The sequence below is a fragment of the Nesoenas mayeri genome, assembly GCF_963082525.1.
Source record: "Nesoenas mayeri genome assembly, chromosome: 4".
NCBI classification, from domain to species: Eukaryota; Metazoa; Chordata; class Aves; order Columbiformes; family Columbidae; genus Nesoenas; species Nesoenas mayeri.
The window spans coordinates 48,136,675-48,155,465 of NC_137540.1; the positions used below are offsets into that span (position 1 = coordinate 48,136,675).

The 18,791-nt window shown below is 42.2% G+C and overlaps 1 protein-coding gene across 3 annotated transcripts in view; it reads left to right on the forward strand.

Annotated features, from left to right (window-relative positions):
* DLC1 (DLC1 Rho GTPase activating protein) overlaps positions 1 to 16,586 on the forward strand; it is a gene marked incomplete at its 3' end in the record, with an annotated part of 206,606 nt that extends 190,020 nt beyond the window's left edge. For 2 of the 3 annotated variants that reach the window (XM_080343312.1, XM_080343313.1), the window contains 11 exons: positions 2,249 to 2,312; positions 5,210 to 6,636; positions 7,796 to 7,972; positions 9,879 to 10,038; positions 10,279 to 10,477; positions 12,866 to 13,079; positions 13,482 to 13,596; positions 14,514 to 14,735; positions 15,417 to 15,634; positions 15,800 to 15,973; positions 16,466 to 16,586. In XM_080343312.1, coding sequence (XP_080199438.1) covers positions 2,249 to 2,312; positions 5,210 to 6,636; positions 7,796 to 7,972; positions 9,879 to 10,038; positions 10,279 to 10,477; positions 12,866 to 13,079; positions 13,482 to 13,596; positions 14,514 to 14,735; positions 15,417 to 15,634; positions 15,800 to 15,973; positions 16,466 to 16,586 — 3,091 coding nt within the window. The remainder of the gene's footprint in view (positions 1 to 2,248; positions 2,313 to 5,209; positions 6,637 to 7,795; positions 7,973 to 9,878; positions 10,039 to 10,278; positions 10,478 to 12,865; positions 13,080 to 13,481; positions 13,597 to 14,513; positions 14,736 to 15,416; positions 15,635 to 15,799; positions 15,974 to 16,465) is intronic. The other variant, XM_080343314.1, reaches the window with a different exon arrangement.
* Between the last annotated feature and the right edge of the window lie 2,205 nt (positions 16,587 to 18,791).

Below are 18,791 nucleotides of genomic sequence, written 5' to 3' on the forward strand. Positions count from 1 at the left end.
CTTTATTAGCGGTCAGACAGGCTGGAGCTAGATAAAGCCTGATACAGGGATTTGGTGATAACTTCTCTCTGCGTAAGTCAAAGGTTGCAACACTGAAATTTGTAAATTATTGCACAATATAGGACTGAAACTAGTTTTATTTCCCTGGTCTTGAGGTCCAGGAGTTTGAGAGGAGAATGTTTTGATAGCAGAGAGAAGGAGGTGGCTTTCTGCTGCTGTGTGGCCTTTTAAAAATGAAAATACTAGTTTTGTTGTGTAGCGCATGGATGGGACATTCACCCTTCACCCATGCTGTAAATACAGTTCCTCTGAAATTTGCTGGACTTGTGCATGTACCCACCAGCTGCAGCTGGCAGGACTGAGCCTTCTACCTTTTAAAGTCAGAGCAAAGATGAAAATAGAGAGATCTGGATAACTTTCCTAACCTGCCACTGCCCTACTATTTGACCCATGGCAATTCTTCCTGTTTCTCTTCTTTTCTGCTGTGTTGTGGCTGGGTCTAATTATAGATCAAACTGACTTTTCTTTTTTTTTTTTTTTTTTTTAACTTCACGACTGCAGCAAAAGAACCAGTAGGAGCTTTTCCATTTTCTTTGATGGCCTCAGGATCGAGCCCTGTGTAAATACCATCTGCAACCAATCCTGTGCATAAAAGGCAAGGGGAAAGAGAGCAAACTAGTAATTCTTCCTGTGCACACATTTTCTAGATTCAAGTTACAAGTTCCATGAATCTGAAAAGACTCATCTGAAGCAATAGGACAAGTCAGCATTTCTTTTATTTTTTTCCACTTCTTCAAAGCTGCTGATACAGGCTCTTCTTTACACTTTGCTCAGATGAATTATGTGAAAATTATACAACTTCCTTCAGAATGAATCAGGCTTTTCAAAGCTCACTTTTGCTCCTGTTGAATTTGGGCTGCTCTCTGGCTGAAGGAAGGGGGTGGCTCTGCTCCTCTGCCTTCCCCCTGCACACACTACCCTTCACACAAGCCAAGGAACTGACCTGGGAGAAATTCAACCTGACAAAGTATTGAAAGATTAGTTTTCAGCTCGGTTAGTCTCCTCATCCAACCCACAGTACAGACTCATGAGTGGAAGTTTTAACACAAGAGACCAAACCATCACTTCCATGAAGCTGCTGCTACAGCTCCTCTACCTTCTGCATCGCACGCAGCCTGTTCTCCTGCCCTTCGCCCTGCCATGGCACCAGTGTACTTCACCAGTGCAGATTTTAGCTGAGCCATGTCCCTGGTGCAGTTTCTGGGGAGACAAGGGCAGGGAAAAGGGCAGGAGACCATGGCAGCCTGCACTCAGCTGCACTCAAAGTGCCGTGGAGCTGTGTGTTAATAATGCCAAGTTTTGCTCTGCTTTAAGCTGTTTGTACTCAGGACTGCACATTGAGCTTCTAGGGGAGAGAGGAGAAGAAAGATAACTTTTTTTTTGTTTTAGAGATACCTGCCAGATGAATAGCTCATCAGGGAATAGAGGGATGCTTATGTGCATTCATACAGTACTTGAAGATGTGCATGCAGACTGCTAGCACATTTCACAAGGTGACTGGTTAACTACTGGTGCTCAGCAGTTTAGTTTTGTTTAAATTTTAGTCCTTCAGAACATTTTTATGTATAAAAGAGACTTTCAGTTTATGAAGGAAAAACGAGGTCTGTGGTTTTTTTGTGGTTTGTTGTTTTTGTTGTTTTTTTATTTTTACTTTAAACTGGTGAGTTGTCCTAACACTGTGGTGAAAATAATCATTGCTCACAGACACCTAATAAGTGGAAAACAAGTTTTCCTCTGGGAGATTTTAGCTTATAAAGTACAATTTTAAAGCAGCATGCTTTTTTCACACAGGCACATGTACACAGTGTCAAATAGGAAGCCTTTTCCCTTATTTTCAGTCTGTCGAGATTGATTGTTTCAGGGTTCGGATGTCTGCTATTTAAACAAATGTAATTATTACAATTCATTGGATATAGTGCACTGCTCAGGCAAAGTTTCCGTTAACTTCTCTTTCCTTTGATTCAGGTAATTGTGACAAATAGTCATCCATCCCTCCCTCTGAAGTTAGAACACTCCCAAATGTAATGGGTTAATGGTTAAGTATAATTAGGGCTCTAATTGAAACTCTGTTTGTGGCCATTTGTATGCAAAGCAGGTTGGGGACAGCCTTCACAAAAGCTTTTGAACTGGAATAGCCTCTGTCAAAACACTGGTGTGTTCTCTTAATATGGTTTCCTTTGCTTTGCAGGCGCTTAAATACTTTAAACAAATGTGCAGTGATGAAGCTAGAAATTAGTCCCCACAGGAAAAGGGTAAGTTCATTTAGCATGTTCTGTTACAGCATTGTACATTAATAAAACTGAAAAGAAAAAGAAAAAAAAACCCCAACATATAGCAGATTGCTTAGCTGCAGTCTAAGATAACACCTGAGTAGAACCTGGCAAGGACGCACAGTCAGAACTCTGCTTATGATTCATTTTGTGTTCTCGTTTAGTGAAAACTGCAGGGCTTGGCTGTGAATAAAGCTTATTTGTCTAGCAAACTCTTCCTTGGGATGCTGCTCCCGGTTTGAAAGGCATTGGGCTTTGCTGCCTGCTGGCGAGGTTTTCCGTGTTGCAGCGTATTGCCTGAGCTCTGGCAGGATTATAAAGAGTAGGCTTGAAGGAGGAGATCCTCACCAGCCACTTTGATCTGACTTGAATGTTAGAATGTGGTCTTTGGTGTCACCTTCATAGTTTTGGTTCTTCACCATCACATTAGACTTGTATTATTTTTTTATGATGTATACACGATCAGTTAGGCTTGGCTTGACCTGCACAGGAAAGAGTCAGTCCTTTGTACGACTGGGCACATTGTTTCCTTGTTTTTTAATTACGTAGCTTAAAATTAAAGCAATATATTTACAGAATACATCAGCTACGTTTTTAGAATGTTTGCATGTTTCCAGGGAGCTCAGCAGGAATTAAAAGTGTTTCCTGAATCTTCAGGATCCCTGTGGAGCGTGGTGTGAAATGAGAGCACCGACCGTAATTCCAGTAAGGTAGTACTGGCAGAAAGCTGAGTTGCTGGGCTTTGCTAGGAAGGTACCACTCAATAGCCATCTTAAAACTATGTGTGTGTCCTAGGAGGGATCAGCAGTTGATACTGTCCCCTGGGATATGACAACTGCAGATAAAGATGACTGAGCTGAGGCAATACAATGCTGCCCTACCCTTAACAAGAATGCATACAAAGGCTCTGAGGTTGTTTACCGGGAATTAATCCCCTCTTTCCCTATCTGTTTGTGGTATGTTGGAAACAGCATCCAAGCTCCAGAAGATAACACTCTGAGGCAGCATTCACAGGAACTCTTTAAAAGTAGTAGACAGCTGGATTGCCGTTTATGACCGCCAGAAGATTTCTCCTCCTTGTTCCTGAACCTTGTTAAGACTGGAATGATCAGTATTGCTGTTAGAGGTTGGACCAGACCCAACATCAGGTCCAAACCCCAGATCTTCTGGAGTCTGGAGGTTACCTTTTGTTTCAGCCTTTCCTGATTTTCATTCACCACCCATGTTCCAACAGATGGACTTTAGATCCTGTTCCCTTTTATTGTTCATTTAATTAAAATCAATACTTAGCCTTTAAAGCTTTTTAACGCTGGGGGAAAACTGTGCTGACAGAAACAAATGTTTCCTTATATTTGAATTGATATCTTTGCAAATTCAAATCACGTTAGTGCTCCTTTTTTTCCAGTCCAACCACATTCACCACCGACCATCGTTATTATCCATTGGCAGTTTCAGGTGACATTTTTCCTCCTGAAAACGTTAAATGAGCAAGCCAGTCCTCGGGTTTTCATCTGAGTTGTGGACAAAAGTTGTTTGTAATAGTTGGGAAGCAAAGAAATGATGCATGCGCTGTCTCTCATGTGTATTTAGTTATGAAAAATAAATACGGTGTTTCACTTATTTTCCTGAGCTGATGAAATGTGATATAAAAAAACAACCAGACAAACAAAAACTAAGAGAGGAACAGGAGCTAAAATATACTTAAATAAAATACTTGAAATATGAATAATTTACTTGTTTTTCAGAGAATAAATGTTTGTGTTCCTGGCACACAAATAGTTACAGTTTGGGGCATGCATGTGTGTTTGTTTTGAAATTCAGGCCATCTAAACAGATTAAGTGAAACTCATGAAGCTGGGTGGCAATTAGTGTTTCCTAGTCTGAACACCAAAGGTTATTTTGTGGTTTCATGGTGTCGTATTAAAATATCTTCATTGGTTTTATTCTTCCAACATGACATTTTCCAGATATTTGGAAGACCAAATATGTCAGTCCCAGGATCCTTCCCTTTCCAGTATTTAGATGAAAAGATTGTAGGCGTAAGTGATGTATGTGTAATCGTGCCCTCAGGCATTACTCATACGTCAAACATCATCAGTAGAGATGTTATTTACAATTTACTTACGTGCTGTGCTGTCAGTGAGCGCTTGCAGCTCGCTATCTGTAAGTGTTAAAGTTTGCCCGAAGCAAGACTGAAGTAGATACTTCACAGGACATTCTTAAAATGTTAGCTGCTAGCCTGTGGGAGGAAGAGTGGACCAGGTAAGAGCCTGGAGGCGTCACACTCCTGCAGTGAGCTTCTTTTGCTATCTCATTAGTCACAGCAAGGAGACCCTTCAGACTTCCCGAATGGGTAAGGAATTAAGCTGCTACAATTCAGAATGTATGAGAAACATCTCGTAATTGCAAAGAGGAGTATAAACACACAGGCCCTATCAACAGAGTGTAACTATGGACAGAGTCCAGAGGGACCCCAGCCCCTGACTGACTCCAGTTTAAAATTATATGCATGCCAAGAATTTCCATTGATCTAAGGACTATCCACTGTGACCAATTAATTAAAAGTCTATGGATACTAGGGGTTTTAGAAGAGAGCAATTTAAAGCAGATTGTGTTGTTTGTTTCTTTTTACAAAGCATGTATCTTTTGTATTTTAAAACTGTTAAAATATATTGCCTGTCCCATGTTATCTTTTCCTGTGATGGGCTTTATGGCCTAATCTTCCTCTCCCTGAAGTAAAAGACTGTTTTCACTTCAAATTCAGTGAGAACAAGGTCATGCTTAATGCAGATCAGCGGGTATTGTATTTAAATGCAGCTGCCTTTGCTCTTTGGACAGTTTGCAAGCAGTACTTTCAGGGTTCTTCTTCTTCTTTGCAGAGCGAAGATTCGGATGAAGATGAACCTTGTGCAATAAGTGGCAAATGGACTTTTCAGAGGGACAGCAAGAGGTGGTCAAGGCTTGAAGAGTTTGACGTGTTCCCGCCAAAACCAGACTTGAATACCGCCTCCTCAGAAGCTCCTCACCTCACTAATGCGGCAAGCCATGAGAGTGTGCTGACAGACCTCAGTGAGCGCCAGGAGGTGGCTTCTATTCTGAGCATCAGCAGCACCAGCAGCCACCAACCAACCCTGCAGAGCGAGGCATCTACCACCAGGACAAACTCGGTCGTGAGCGTTTGTTCGTCGAGCAATTTCGTAGCAAATGATGACTCATTCAGCAGCCTTCCCTCACCCAAGGAGCTGAATAGCTTCAGCTTCAACACGAAAGCCAATGAGAAGAACGCCAAGTCCAAAACAAAGAGCCTGCTCAAGAGAATGGAGAGCCTGAAAATCAAGAGCTCTCACCATGGCAAGAGCAAAGCCCCTTCAAAGCTCGGCCTTATTATTAGCGGGCCCATCCTGCAGGAGGGCATGGATGAAGATAAATTGAAACAACTTAATTGTGTGGAGATTTCTGCCCTCAATGGCAATCACATCAGCCTCCCCATGGTACGAAAGAGGAGCGTCTCCAATTCCACCCAGACCAGCAGCAGCAGCAGTCAGTCAGAGACCAGCAGTGCTGTCAGCACACCCAGTCCCATCACACGAACGCGCAGTCTCAGTGCCTACAATAAACGGGTGGGTATGTACCTGGAAGGCTTTGACCCCTTCAACCAGTCAACGTTCAGCGATGTCATGGAGCAGAACTTCAAGAACCGGGGGAGCTTTGCAGAAGACACCGTGTTTTTCATCCCTGAAGATCATAAGCCTGGCACTTTTCCAAAAGCACTCTCCAATGGCAACTTCTCCCCAACAGAAAGCAATGCCTCTGTGAACTGGAGGACAGGGAGTTTCCATGGACATGGCCATCTTGCCCTGAGGAGGGAAAACAGCGGCGATAGCTGCAAAGAGCTGGGCATGGGGAAAAGGCGAAACTCCTCCAGCTCAGTGAGCAGCCGCCTGAGTATTTATGACAACGTGCCAGGCTCAATCCTCTATTCAAGTACGAGTGACCTGGCCGACCTCGAAAATGAAGACATATTCCCAGAACTAGACGACATTCTGTATCATGTCAAAGGGATGCAGAGAATAGTAAACCAGTGGTCAGAGAAGTTCTCAGATGAAGGGGACTCTGACTCGGCGCTCGACTCCATCTCCCCATGTCCTTCCTCTCCAAAACAGATCCACCTTGATGTAGATAACGATCGAACCACACCGAGTGACCTTGACAGTACGGGGAATTCGCTGAACGAAACGGAAGAGCCTGCGGGGATGCAGGACAGGAGGGACTCCGGGGTGGGCGCATCTCTGACACGGTCCAGCAGGTGAGATCACAAGCACCGGGACTTGGGGTGGCCCCAGTGAGGTCCCTTCCTGTCCCAGTGGCTCGGTAGTATCTGCACCACACTCAGTTAAGGAGCAACAGAAGTTGTGGCCATTCGAGCACACACGTGCTGTTCCCATTGCTTCCCAAAAGAGTTATAGGCAAGGGAAGTATTTGTACAAGACTTAGACTAGTGATTACCACGCTTCGTAGCTGTATGTTTATATGTCCAGCCTGAGGCGTCGTTGAAAAACAGCCCACTCAGCAAGTCAGCGTTAGGAGCGTTAAGGCAGTTTTGGGGGATGATAATTCTTCAAACTGAATTGGTGTGTGGGAGGGAGAGGAACCTCAAGTAGGATTATTTGCTTTTTAAGCTGGCTAGGAGAGCCAGTATGAGTATGGTCTGGTTTGTGTCAGTGTGTAGTAAAAGCTTTGACTTTTAGACAGTTTCAAAAAATTGCACTTTTCAGTAGCAGGCTGTTTCTTAATAGAATGCTAGGGCATTAGATCTGTGGGGAAAACGAAGTTTGTTTACTTTGTCTTGATCGCCGTAGCACAGTAGGGGACTGGGGGAGTTCCACTGTCCTCCCAGTTTCTGCTGGAAGTTTTACCATGGGATGGATGATTGTTTTGGATTGTGAGTTGAGCAAGGAATTGAATTCTTTCTAGGTTTGTTTCCAGTTTTCCTTTAAAACTGGTGCAAATCATTTAAGGCCTGGTTTCTGCTGTCAGCTAGTTGCCTACAGCTGCATGTATAAATGTACTGGGACTTCTAGAAGTGCTTAGTTCCCATTCGATGTGTCTTAAAAATCTGGCACACTTTTTCTTAATGGAGTGTTTTGATTTGCACTGCCTTAATACTGAAAGGGCTTCTAAAAAAGGGTGATGGAGCCCTGGGAAGATATCTGACACGTCAAGACTGTGTAGTTAACACCGAGCTCTGGGTCGGCTCAGAACTCACGTTCCCATCTGAAGCAGCCACACGTGCTGCATCGTAGTGGCTGAGGCGGAGATGCTGCCGGCTGATGCCTGTGCAGTCGCAGGAGGCGGCAGCTGCCGAGGGCAGGAAGCTCAGCAGGACATTGGCGGTAATTCCTGCATGTGTCTTGATGAGGCATTTCAGTGACTGGTCCTTGTGCTGTCCCCCATCTTCTCCGCAGGCACAGGCTGAGGTGGCACAGCTTCCAGAGCTCCCACCGGCCCAGCCTCAGCTCGGCGTCACTGCAGATCAACTGCCAGTCTGTGGCACAGATGAACCTGCTGCAGAAGTACTCCCTCCTGAAGCTGACTGCTCTCCTGGAGAAGTACACGCCTTCCAACAAGCACGGCTTCAGCTGGTAAGGGCACTGAGCCATGTGTAGGCAGGTCAACTATGCGCGCATCCTAAGCAACTTTTGGAAAGATGCAATGAGTCCTTCCATCCCTCTTTTTCCATGTTTGTACTTCTTCCTCCAGCCTGTGCTGACAGTGATTTGTGGTTTCCTAAGACAGGGCTAAAATCACTAACCCTTTACGTAAGCGTAATCTTATTAGGCTTGAGAAGTATGTTTGTAGGGGGCATGTGAGGGAACAAAAGCAATGAAGTGCGGGCCAGCTTTCTGAGCAGGAAGATGTCCACTATCCGTAGCAAAAGGACTACTTGTTTATAGAGGCAGTTAGCAAGCAGTGGCACTAACCTCAGTAGATCTTAATAGGCTCGTTTGCTTCAGTTATTCTTAAATATTTGCATTAGTTTCTTTATATGATTATGTAATTAAATAATGTAAATTTCCCTCAGTTCTAGTGATTCATTAGCCAAAATCTATCTCCTCTCTTCAAAGCACTGTAAATCCAGTTAGCTTGCAAAAAAGGTGGAGTGGAGAAAGAAAGGTTGGGAGAACCCTGGAGTTTTTTCTAGGCAGCAATTTCTGCTGTGGCCAGGTGTTTGTAACCCAGCTGAATGGTTTTTGTTGGAAAAATGAAATAGAAAGCACTTTTATTATTGTATCTGCAGTACAGCCTGTGTAACCTTCAGGATGCAAAAGATGCAGTAAAATTTTTCTTCTCCCTACCACAGGCCAGCCTCCTCCCTTACCCAGGAGTCACAGAGAGTATTTAGCTTCAGCATCAAAGTACCTCCTGTTCAAAGGCTGTTATTATGTCAGCCTTTCTAAATACAGAAGTTGTTTGTTCTGAAAGACAGAAATAAGTATTGACCAGTTATCCCTGCATGCTTCAGATTCTCTGTGGAGATCGCAATGTGTTTTTTCACATTCCATTGGCGTGTTTTTTGACAAAGCAAGTATTATTCATACATATATCAGTAAGGCCCTAAACTTAACTATAAGGCAATACAAATTGGTTCTGGTTTACTATGTAACAGATTAGTCAGCTGTAAATCTAATGCACTGTTTGTATAGCTGTACTGTGTATTGAAATGTTAAATAGATCTCCCTGTTTTCCAGTGCTACTGTGTCCTATTAGTTGTTGCACTGGACATCAGCTTTTCTCCCTGATTAGGAAAATGATCTCAATATTTTCACATTTTAATGTTTGGTGTTTTTTTTTTTTCCTTTCTGAAACCACTACTCTTGGGGATCTAGGGCTAAATCATTCCTTTGTATTTAGTAACTTTTTCCTCAGAGTCATAAGCAGATGGAAAGGCTTCTCATTGAAACTGGAGTGGGAGGTGGGGATAACAACAGTCACTGGCTGACAAGGAGGGGGGTCCCTCAAAGGGATTGTTTATAGAGCTGAAGTTTTTAGCTGACAAACTCAAATGTATTACATCAGTTTCCTGCTGTTATGCACACTGGTGGGTGGTGGACCCAGTTTGAGGACTTTGCAGAACAAGTAGTTGACATACAAAAGCTCATTGTTCAAATGCCCATCTTTCCCGAAACCTAGAGAAGCAGTGTTATAAGGGGTCACTGACCGCAGGATTTATTTTGACTGTTTTTGCAATTCAATCTGGCCCCTGCAGTTTTACTCTGTAGCTTTTGTCCTACTAATATTGATGGAGTAGTACCACATTAATGCTTTCAGGCAGCAAATTACCCCAAATGTCAAGCCTTTCTCTTGGAGAAACTCTGTTTTCTGTCCTCTCCCTCTTCCCAGCCCTGAATGGATTATCTAATTTATACCGCCACCACTTTTCATATTAATAAATGTTTCACTTACTGGCTTTCTGAATTACTGGAAATACAGAAGATAAACGGTCAACAGAGGTTTAATTTAATTTTGTCATTCCCTTTGCTTAAATAGGGCAGTACCAAAATTTATGAAAAGGATAAAGGTGCCAGACTATAAAGACCGAAACGTGTTTGGAGTACCACTGCAAGTCAACGTCCAGCGCACAGGGCAGCCACTCCCACAGAGCATTCAACAAGCCATGCGGTACCTCCGCAACCACTGCCTTGATCAGGTGGGTTTTGCTGTGCTCTCATCCCACATGCATGCAGCACCCAAACCCCAGCCTTCCATTAATTTTTGTTGTTCCTGAGTCAGACTGAAAAAGCAGACTCAAAACAGGACAAAACAGATAATTAATGCAAGAAAGCTTTCCTTGAAATTAGAACCCATACGTGAGAAGCTAAAGAGCATACTTACATTTCAAATTTGCCAGACTCATTGGAACCATATTTACCTTTCCATATATATTTAGGTTGGACTGTTCAGGAAATCTGGAGTCAAATCAAGAATTCAGGCTTTGCGCCAAATGAATGAGAGTTCAACAGACAGCGTCAACTACGAAGGCCAGTCTGCGTATGATGTAGCAGACATGTTAAAGCAATTCTTCCGTGACCTCCCGGAGCCTCTCATGACCAACAAGCTCTCCGAGACCTTCTTACAGATATACCAGTGTAAGTACTGAGATTTTTATGGCCAGACAGCAAATGGTCATTTGTGTACCAAGGGTGGAACTTTCTGATACTGCTCTTCTGGGCACTACACGTGTTGCATATGTTGGTCTTTGCCTTTTTCCAGCAGCCATTATAGTTCAGGCTGCCTCATTAGGAATGCATTCTTGATGTTCCAGTTGTATAACAATTGATAGTACAAGTTCTTTTCATTACACCTTTCTCTGTAGTTTGGGAACAAATATAAATCCTCCATCACTTGCTTTAAAGTTTCCTCTCTTCTCTGAGCATACTAGATATTACAGTTTGAAAATGCTCCACATCTGATGTGGCTAGGTAGAGGAGCTGTGCAAACACTAGACAAACAAGAGATTGGGGGATTTTGAGGGGATTGAAATCGACTAAATTACTGAGATTTTTTTTTTTAAGAGCAGAGCTGCCAAAAACAATCTAGTTTCTTTTAAACCATATTCTTCTATCCTTCACCACACCTTTTGAAAACAACCATTAAGTTGAAAGCTTTTGTGTCACTGACTTGTAGCTACTTTACTGATAGGTACCATGAACAGAATGTGCTTAAAATAAATTGCATTAAAAATTGCATTTATCAATGCACTTGAAAAGAAATAATTTATCTTTCTGAGATGGCAGGTTCAACTTCAGCAAGGGAGACAGTCTTTTTTGTGAGCTAGATAATCAATTTTTGTGTAGAAGGTTATTTTGTGCTAGATCTTTCCAAACAACAGGTTGACCTTCAAAAGTTCACTTCAAGATTATTTCATTGGGAATACTCTCACTTTATAAAATGGCCAAAGATGAATTAATGGTTGGTGACCAAAACTCCAAAGGTTTTTGAAATATTCATTGGGTTCAACCTGATGCACTATGGCACCTTGCTGATCCTGTGGTTTCTCTCCTTAACACCACCCCAGCTGTCTCCCATGTATTCTTCCCATGGTATTCTAACTCCAATAGAATTTACCACAAAACCAGCTTCTTTGATCCCTTGCTGTATTTTGTGCCTTGCTTATGATGATGGTTACTAAAAGGTTACAGGAACTTCCCAGAGCTCCATAGGTGGAGGTGGCAGTTTAAAATAAAAGCATAAATACTGTTATTTCAGTGCACGCATATTCGCGTGTGTGTTTGGATTCCCAAGAAGTTTTATGGAGAAAATTAATCAGACTCTCCTCTCCCGTGCATATTAAACAGCAACTCTTTGTGGGTTTAGTGCCAGAAAATGTTTAACAGAGCATTGCAGAAGTGTCTGGTTGTTTCCTTTCCAGGCGGTAGGTCTGAGGAATCCCCAGAGCTGGTTGGGAAGTATTCTCTCTATGTACAACAAAGTGCCTTAAAGCAGCTGTAAATTTTGCTTCTCTGCAAAGGACAAAATTTCCCTTGCTTTGGTGTTACGCGCCAGGCTGCGCACTGGAATTTTTCTGCACGTGGCTTAAATGTGCTTTGAGACGATGAGGGGACAGTGTAGAAAGCAGTAGATTTTTGCTTAAAATTGCTTTCTAAACTCACCTGCTAGCCTTACAAAGTTGCTGAAGCCCAAAGCAAATACCAGTTAAATACCTGGTTAGCACCACGTGTATTATGAGACATGCAGTGAGGGTGGTGTGGTGCTGCTGATGATATAAATGCTCCAGGACTCAGACTCTGATGTTCACTCTTCAGAGGTGGTTTGTTGGAAATCCCTTTACAAGAAGCAGATCTGGTCTGGGTTATTTTATTTCTTGTTCCCTTCAAGTTTGGAGGAGAGGGCCTTATATAAAGACACATGTCAAATTTTTCCAGTGGCTGTTTGTTGTTAGTAACCAAGGAGCTGTTTAATGGTATGGGGCTTCACAGCATTGACTTTCTTTTTCCACCGCATGACTTTGAATGATCTGCTCAATAAAACAACTCTCTGTGTTTGGTAAAGCACTCTCTGGATATTTTATGACATCATCGTTGAAGAGGTTTGCTAGTCAATTTAATTAATTCACCTATTCTAAAATGCATTCATGTTTTGAATTTCTTTGAAAGCCAAAGAATTTCTAAATTGGCTGGACTGTGTTTGCTTGTTCAGTGCCTGACTCCAGGCTTCTGTCATTTTAGTGCATCTGCGGGAGCATGTAGCTGTTGAAATGAAATCTAAAATTAACTCTGGCCTAGGCACAGCTTCTTCTTGCTTGCATTTCTTGTGAGGCAGGAAATAGCTGAGGGTAGTTAAACTAGCGAGTTAAAAAAAAAATGCCTTCATGTTTCCTACGAATGGTATGCATCCTGAAGGAAATCGCTTCAAACTCAAGTCAAATATTTGAAGCTGGATTTGCTTTGGGATGTATTCATGCTGTGTGTGTGGAAAATCAATGGCCTGATGAGAGAATTACTAATATTATGCAGATGTGCCAAAGGATCAGCGTCTCCAGGCTATCAAGGCTGCCATTATGCTTTTACCCGATGAGAACAGGGAGGTCCTCCAGATTCTTCTCTATTTCCTGAGTGATGTCACAGCTGCAGTGAAGGAAAACCAGATGACACCAACAAACCTGGCCGTCTGCTTAGCACCTTCCCTCTTCCACTTAAACACTCTCAAAAGAGAGAATTCTTCCCCCAGGTATGTGTGTCGGTGGGGAGCAGGGCTCATTGTTGCTGGTCCCATACCTCAGCTGGTGGCGGCGATGTGCAACAGGCACGGTCTCGCGTTGACTCCGCCAGTTGTGATCACACCTTAGAGGGCACCAGGTGTAGAACAATTATTGGATCCTACCTTTTGTTAGAGATTTGTTCAAATATAAGCAAGTTCTTAAGAAGGAAGAAACGTGGGGGATTCCAAAGAAAAGGCTTAGAGAGAGGGGTGGGAGAAGTCAGTAACACTATGCCAAGATCTGGTCCCAGGGAGCACTGCTCTAAATCACCGGCAGATTTGGGAATCCTACCATTATCTTACCAAGCGTTTCTCTTTCTCTGCATTAAGTAACTGGATTCGTATGTGTGTGTGCTCTTTTCCCCCATGAAGGGTGATGCAAAGAAAACCAAGCCTGGGAAAACCTGATCAGAAAGACCTAAATGAAAATCTGGCTGCAACCCAAGGGCTAGCTCACATGATTGCTGAATGCAAGAAGCTCTTTCAGGTAAAACAACTATTTGCAAAACTGATGGGTGGAATGTTGACCAACATGGCTTAGATGTGCTGTATAAGGGAAATCTAGCAATGTCTCTTTATTTTAGTAAAGTTTAGTACATTATAAACATTTTAAAAAAAAACCAAAACAAAACACTTTATATCATGGTCTGGGTACATACATGAATTAGAAGTGGTGCCAGAAGAAAATAGAGTTGCTTTGTTGGCGCTGGCGCGCAAAAATCATGAGGCCATTGTGACATTGGGACATTTTTGTTACATCCAAACTGCATTTGAAATATGTTTTCAAGCTTTTATTGTGCAGCCATGAGGGTCTGTGAACTTCAGCTCTAATTACACAGCAAGAAGCTGTTTCCAGGAATTTCAGTGCTTGTTTTATACTTAAATTCCCAAGAGTTTGCAAGACTAGGCCACAAAAGCGTCCTGGAACATGACACTGTCAAACCGTAGGTTGAAGGGTCTGTAGGAACTAAAGCATGCTCCCCCTAGGGCCCAGAACGGAGAAACAGACAAGTCTTGAGTCCTAGATTTCCTCACTGTTATTCAGTCTTTTCAGAGCCCTCAACTGAAGACATGCTGGTCTCTTTTCTTGTGGCTGACAACTGATCCGCCCTTCCTTCAGTCTGCAGGATAAACTGCTATGGGAATGGATCTGAGTTGTGTAGGGAAGAGGGATACTCCACAAAAAAAAAAATAGACACTCCATAAGTGAGAGACTAATTTGAGTTAAAGTCACAAACCTAATTTTCAGATTTCTTCACACGGAGTGCTTGGCCTGACATGTACATGTCCTACCGCTTACAAAACTAGTGTACCCATCTCTCTGTGGCTGTCAGGCTGCTAAGCTAGCTCTGTGATTTGTGGAGAGAGCTGCAAAAGGATGATTTCACCCTTGTTGCCCCTCAGATACCTGAAGAAATGAGCAGGGGCCGGAACTCGTACACGGAGCAGGACCTGCGTCCCCTCAGCCTGGAGGAGCTTCGGGGTGGCAGCAGCACCACCGAGCCCTCCGACTACCACTGCTACCTCCAGGACTGTGTGGATGACTTGCTTAAAGAGATGAAGGAGAAGTTTAAAGGCTGGGTCAGCTGCTCCACCTCAGAGCAAGCAGATCTGTCCTACAAGAAGGTATGCACCCTGTCACTCAGCTCTGGTTTTTAGCTCATGTTCTCTACTATAAGCAGGCTTTTGACATAGGGTATTACAGAAGGTTCAGTGTACACCTTTACTTTGCAGATAGATTTAAGAAAAAAAACCTTAATCTTTTGACATAGTTGCACACCACCTAAAAACAACACGTCTTTCAGCAGTAGTCAGCTAACGTGCACTGATTTGTGTTCTTCTGTTTATCCAGCCCAGGAATGTTCACTGTATTGCCTTTGCACGCCTTCACTCACATGTGCAAAGCCTTGACAGGCTGAGTGAAGGACTGGCACTGTGCAGTGGGAAAGAAGTTTCTTAGCTTTTAACTTGGGCAGCTCAGAGCTAGCACAGGGAAAAGTGTTTCAACAAGATTTAAGATACTTTTTAAAAATCTTGGAAAATTAGGATATTTTTCTGTAGCATCATAATTTAATATTGGCCCATACTGGAGAAGATAGCTAACTTAAAAATAATTTGGAACTGAGTGTGCAGATGCCTTTGGCTGTTAGGAAAATAACCTTAGTCTGAGCTTACAACAAGCTTAGTACAATACATACATACATATGTCCATATTTAATTTGCTGTGTTTAGCCAACACTAAAATAGAAGGGAAAAAGAAAATGTATAAAAGAACAAAACTGAGGACTCTGTGCTGATTTCCCCCAGGTGTGTGAAGGTCCCCCACTCCGGTTATGGAAAACTACCATAGAAATCCCAGCTACGCCAGAGGACGTTTTAAATCGTTTACTTAAAGAGCAGCATCTTTGGGATGAGGATCTTATAGATTCAAAAGTAATTGAATCTTTGGATAGCCAGACCGATATATACCAGTATGTCCAGAACAGCATGGCACCTCAACCAGCCAGGGACTTTGTAGTCTTAAGGTAAGACTTTTATATGCGCTGACATTTATATCCTACATGTACAGCAACCTTCATAATGTAAGTTATATAGGTAAATATCTGTTTGTGCGTAATTTGAAGTCTAATTAGAAGTTTGAATTACTGTTTGTCAAAGATAAGTCTTTTTGTTTTATTCATTTTTCTTAGAACATGGAGGACAAACTTCCCCAAAGGAGCTTGTGTGCTTCTAGCAACCTCAGTGGACCATGACCGTGCTCCAGTGGCAGGTGTTAGAGTCAATGTGCTCCTGTCTAGGTATCTGATCGAACCCTGCGGGTCAGGAAAATCTAAACTTACCTACATGTGCAGAATTGATTTGAGGTATGAAGTTCCACTTTGTTCTTTGTGGTGATAACTTTTATCGTTTCCATGTAGCACAAAATATAGGTGGTTCAACAGGCTTTAGCTTGTACTTCTCAAAGGCACACACAGGTCTGTGAGATGCCACAGAACAGCAGGTGTGCTTTGTGACCTTAGAAGACTGCAGTATATGCTCCACCACAACTTTTGGTATATAATAACCACCCCTTCCTGTGACAGATGTATTTGGATGCAAGAACATGTTAATTTTAATATTAGGTTAGTAAAGAGGACCAAGTTCTCACAGAATTTCTGATAATCTTTTCTCCCTGCAGGAAACTTGTTTTTGAGCAAGTCTTTGTATTAGTAAGGCTGAGCTGAGCAATAAGCAGTAATAAGGAGATCTGCTAGTCATACATTTAAACAGCTAGATGATATGATTTGATTCTGACTAAGAAAATGCATGCAAAGTTACTGGTACCTACTTCATCATTACTTTTTCTCACACATCAGGGGCCACATGCCAGACTGGTACACCAAGTCTTTTGGACACTTGTGTGCATCTGAAGTCGTTAAGATACGAGACTCTTTCAGTCATCAGAGTCTTGAGAGCAAGGAAGTAAAATCCAGGTGACTACTGAAGAGGAACTGCCATGTGCTCCACACCTCAGCAGTGTAGACATTACCCAAAACTGAGGCTTGTCCACTGCTGACTGGACCAGTGTACCATCTACAAGTCATGTCATGAAGGAATGACAGCATGAGAACTTGACTGTGAGCATTACTATAGGACTGTGGCCATACCATACAATTTAAAGCTGCTTCCTGTCTGTATAAGGTCTATAGTGTAGGCCTTGACTGGAATACATAGGAGGACTGTGCCAAAAAAAAAAGATTAAAAAAAAAAAATATTGTACTGTTAGATGGTTTGAGTTGCTTCTGAGAAGCAAAAATTCTTTAAATGCAAAATATATTATGAAATATGGTGAAGGCTCATCATTCCCATGTGAAATACTTAGCTTTATGTATATACCCGTGTTGTTTTGTTTGTAGAGTGTTGAGGGACTGGTGTATCCACTGGAATAGTTGGTACTCTTCAATGTGTTCTCACTGAGACAAGCAGAGAAAGGTTTGCACAGAGATTAAAGTGTGAATGAGTGTGTTAATGGTTGAAAGGATAGCAGAAGTTGAACTTGAAATGTGGCTGGTACACTGATAGGCAACCAGAATGGATTTCAGTATGCTGGACACAGTTCAACCTAGAATAGGACTCCCCTGTGGACCAGGAGTAGCCATCCTACCCATGTGCCCGTTCTGCATTTTCCTCAGCTATAACCTCATTAAAAACTCTGAGCAGATGTTGCAAGTGGCTTGCTCCGATTACTGCCCACTGCTTATCCAGATGATCTTCTAGGAGCGATTAGCAATTCTATAGCAATTTTAAGTCAACATACTTTAGAGCAATGTAGCAGCTTGGAATTGAAATGCCTATGTAACGGTGAAGAGAGCCAGTATTGTCAGTTGTTAACTTGCCAAAAAAGGTTGTTGCTTTTACTCCTACCTGTGTTAACTATAAGTGTTTCAATGAACTTCTTTTGTATATTTTACTGTATTCTAATGGCTCAAGAGGAAAAATTCAACACTGGAGTTGTGCTGGGAGGTGGCAGGACTCCTGCAGCAGCCGGTGGGGTGAGGTGGCTTGGAAGGGTCACATGAGCTCTCTCCATTTCTATCCCTCCTTTGCCTATTTTCCTAAAAGATGCATGTTAAGACAAACAGAACCTGTATGTGAGCAATTTGGAGGGTTATATTTGGGGGCATAGAGGAGGGTGGGGTTTTGTCCTGGGTTTTATTGAGTTTTTTAAACCCTTTGGGATATTCCCCCCCTCCCTCCTTGAGAATCAACTTGTATGAACTGTAGGAAGTCTTGAGGTCCTCTGGAAAGGTGTCTTTCTGTAGGTTTTACTGTGAAGGTGAAGATTTGCTTTCAAGGTGCAGTATTAAGTGAAATATGTATTTTGTGGCTAGGGTATGAATGAGTTGCAAGATGGAATTTTGACTGAGATTTTGTTACCATTGTCAGTATTATATTAAGCTTTTTGATGAAGAATTTTTTATTATGGCAAATAATGTAGTACTTCCAGTAACAATGTTCCTCATGAGTAGGAAAACCTTGTATATTCTTCTACATCAAACACTTCTGAATTTGTAAAATTGTATGTTGTACATACCATTCTATTGTAAACATGTATACTTGCCCACAGTGTACTGTCAAACATAGATAAAGCATGATAAAGATTATTTAAAATATACCTGTATTTATACCTCAGATATTCTTTTTGGGTTTTTGTACCTCAAGTATGTTTTCTATTGTAAATGTGCTTTACATGATTATGACCTACATGAGAGAAAGGAAAATGTTTAACTTGCTATAGATGTCTGTACAGAATATACTCAATAAGTGCACTATTAAATGTTTAAAATTGGAGAAGCATAATGATTTTTATTTTAGTCTGCATTCTTCCTTCCACTCTCATGGCCAGAAGAGGAGGAGGTATTTTTCTTACCACTGCTTCTTTACATACTACTACCAACTGCATAGCCACCCCTGCCCTCACCCAGGCCAATATTTTTAGCATTGTTAAAGGCAGGTACCAGAGCAATTTCAAAATTTTTGGAAGACAAGCCTTCATGATAGCAGACAGATGAACAGAAATACTCCCCAATCAATAGTTTCATACATTTAGAAGTAAGAAGAAATCTCTGGTTTGCTTCTGTCTTGTGGAAAGGAACTCCTAAAAGGGAGCAGAGCAGACTCCTACTTGATAGGGAGCTGTAT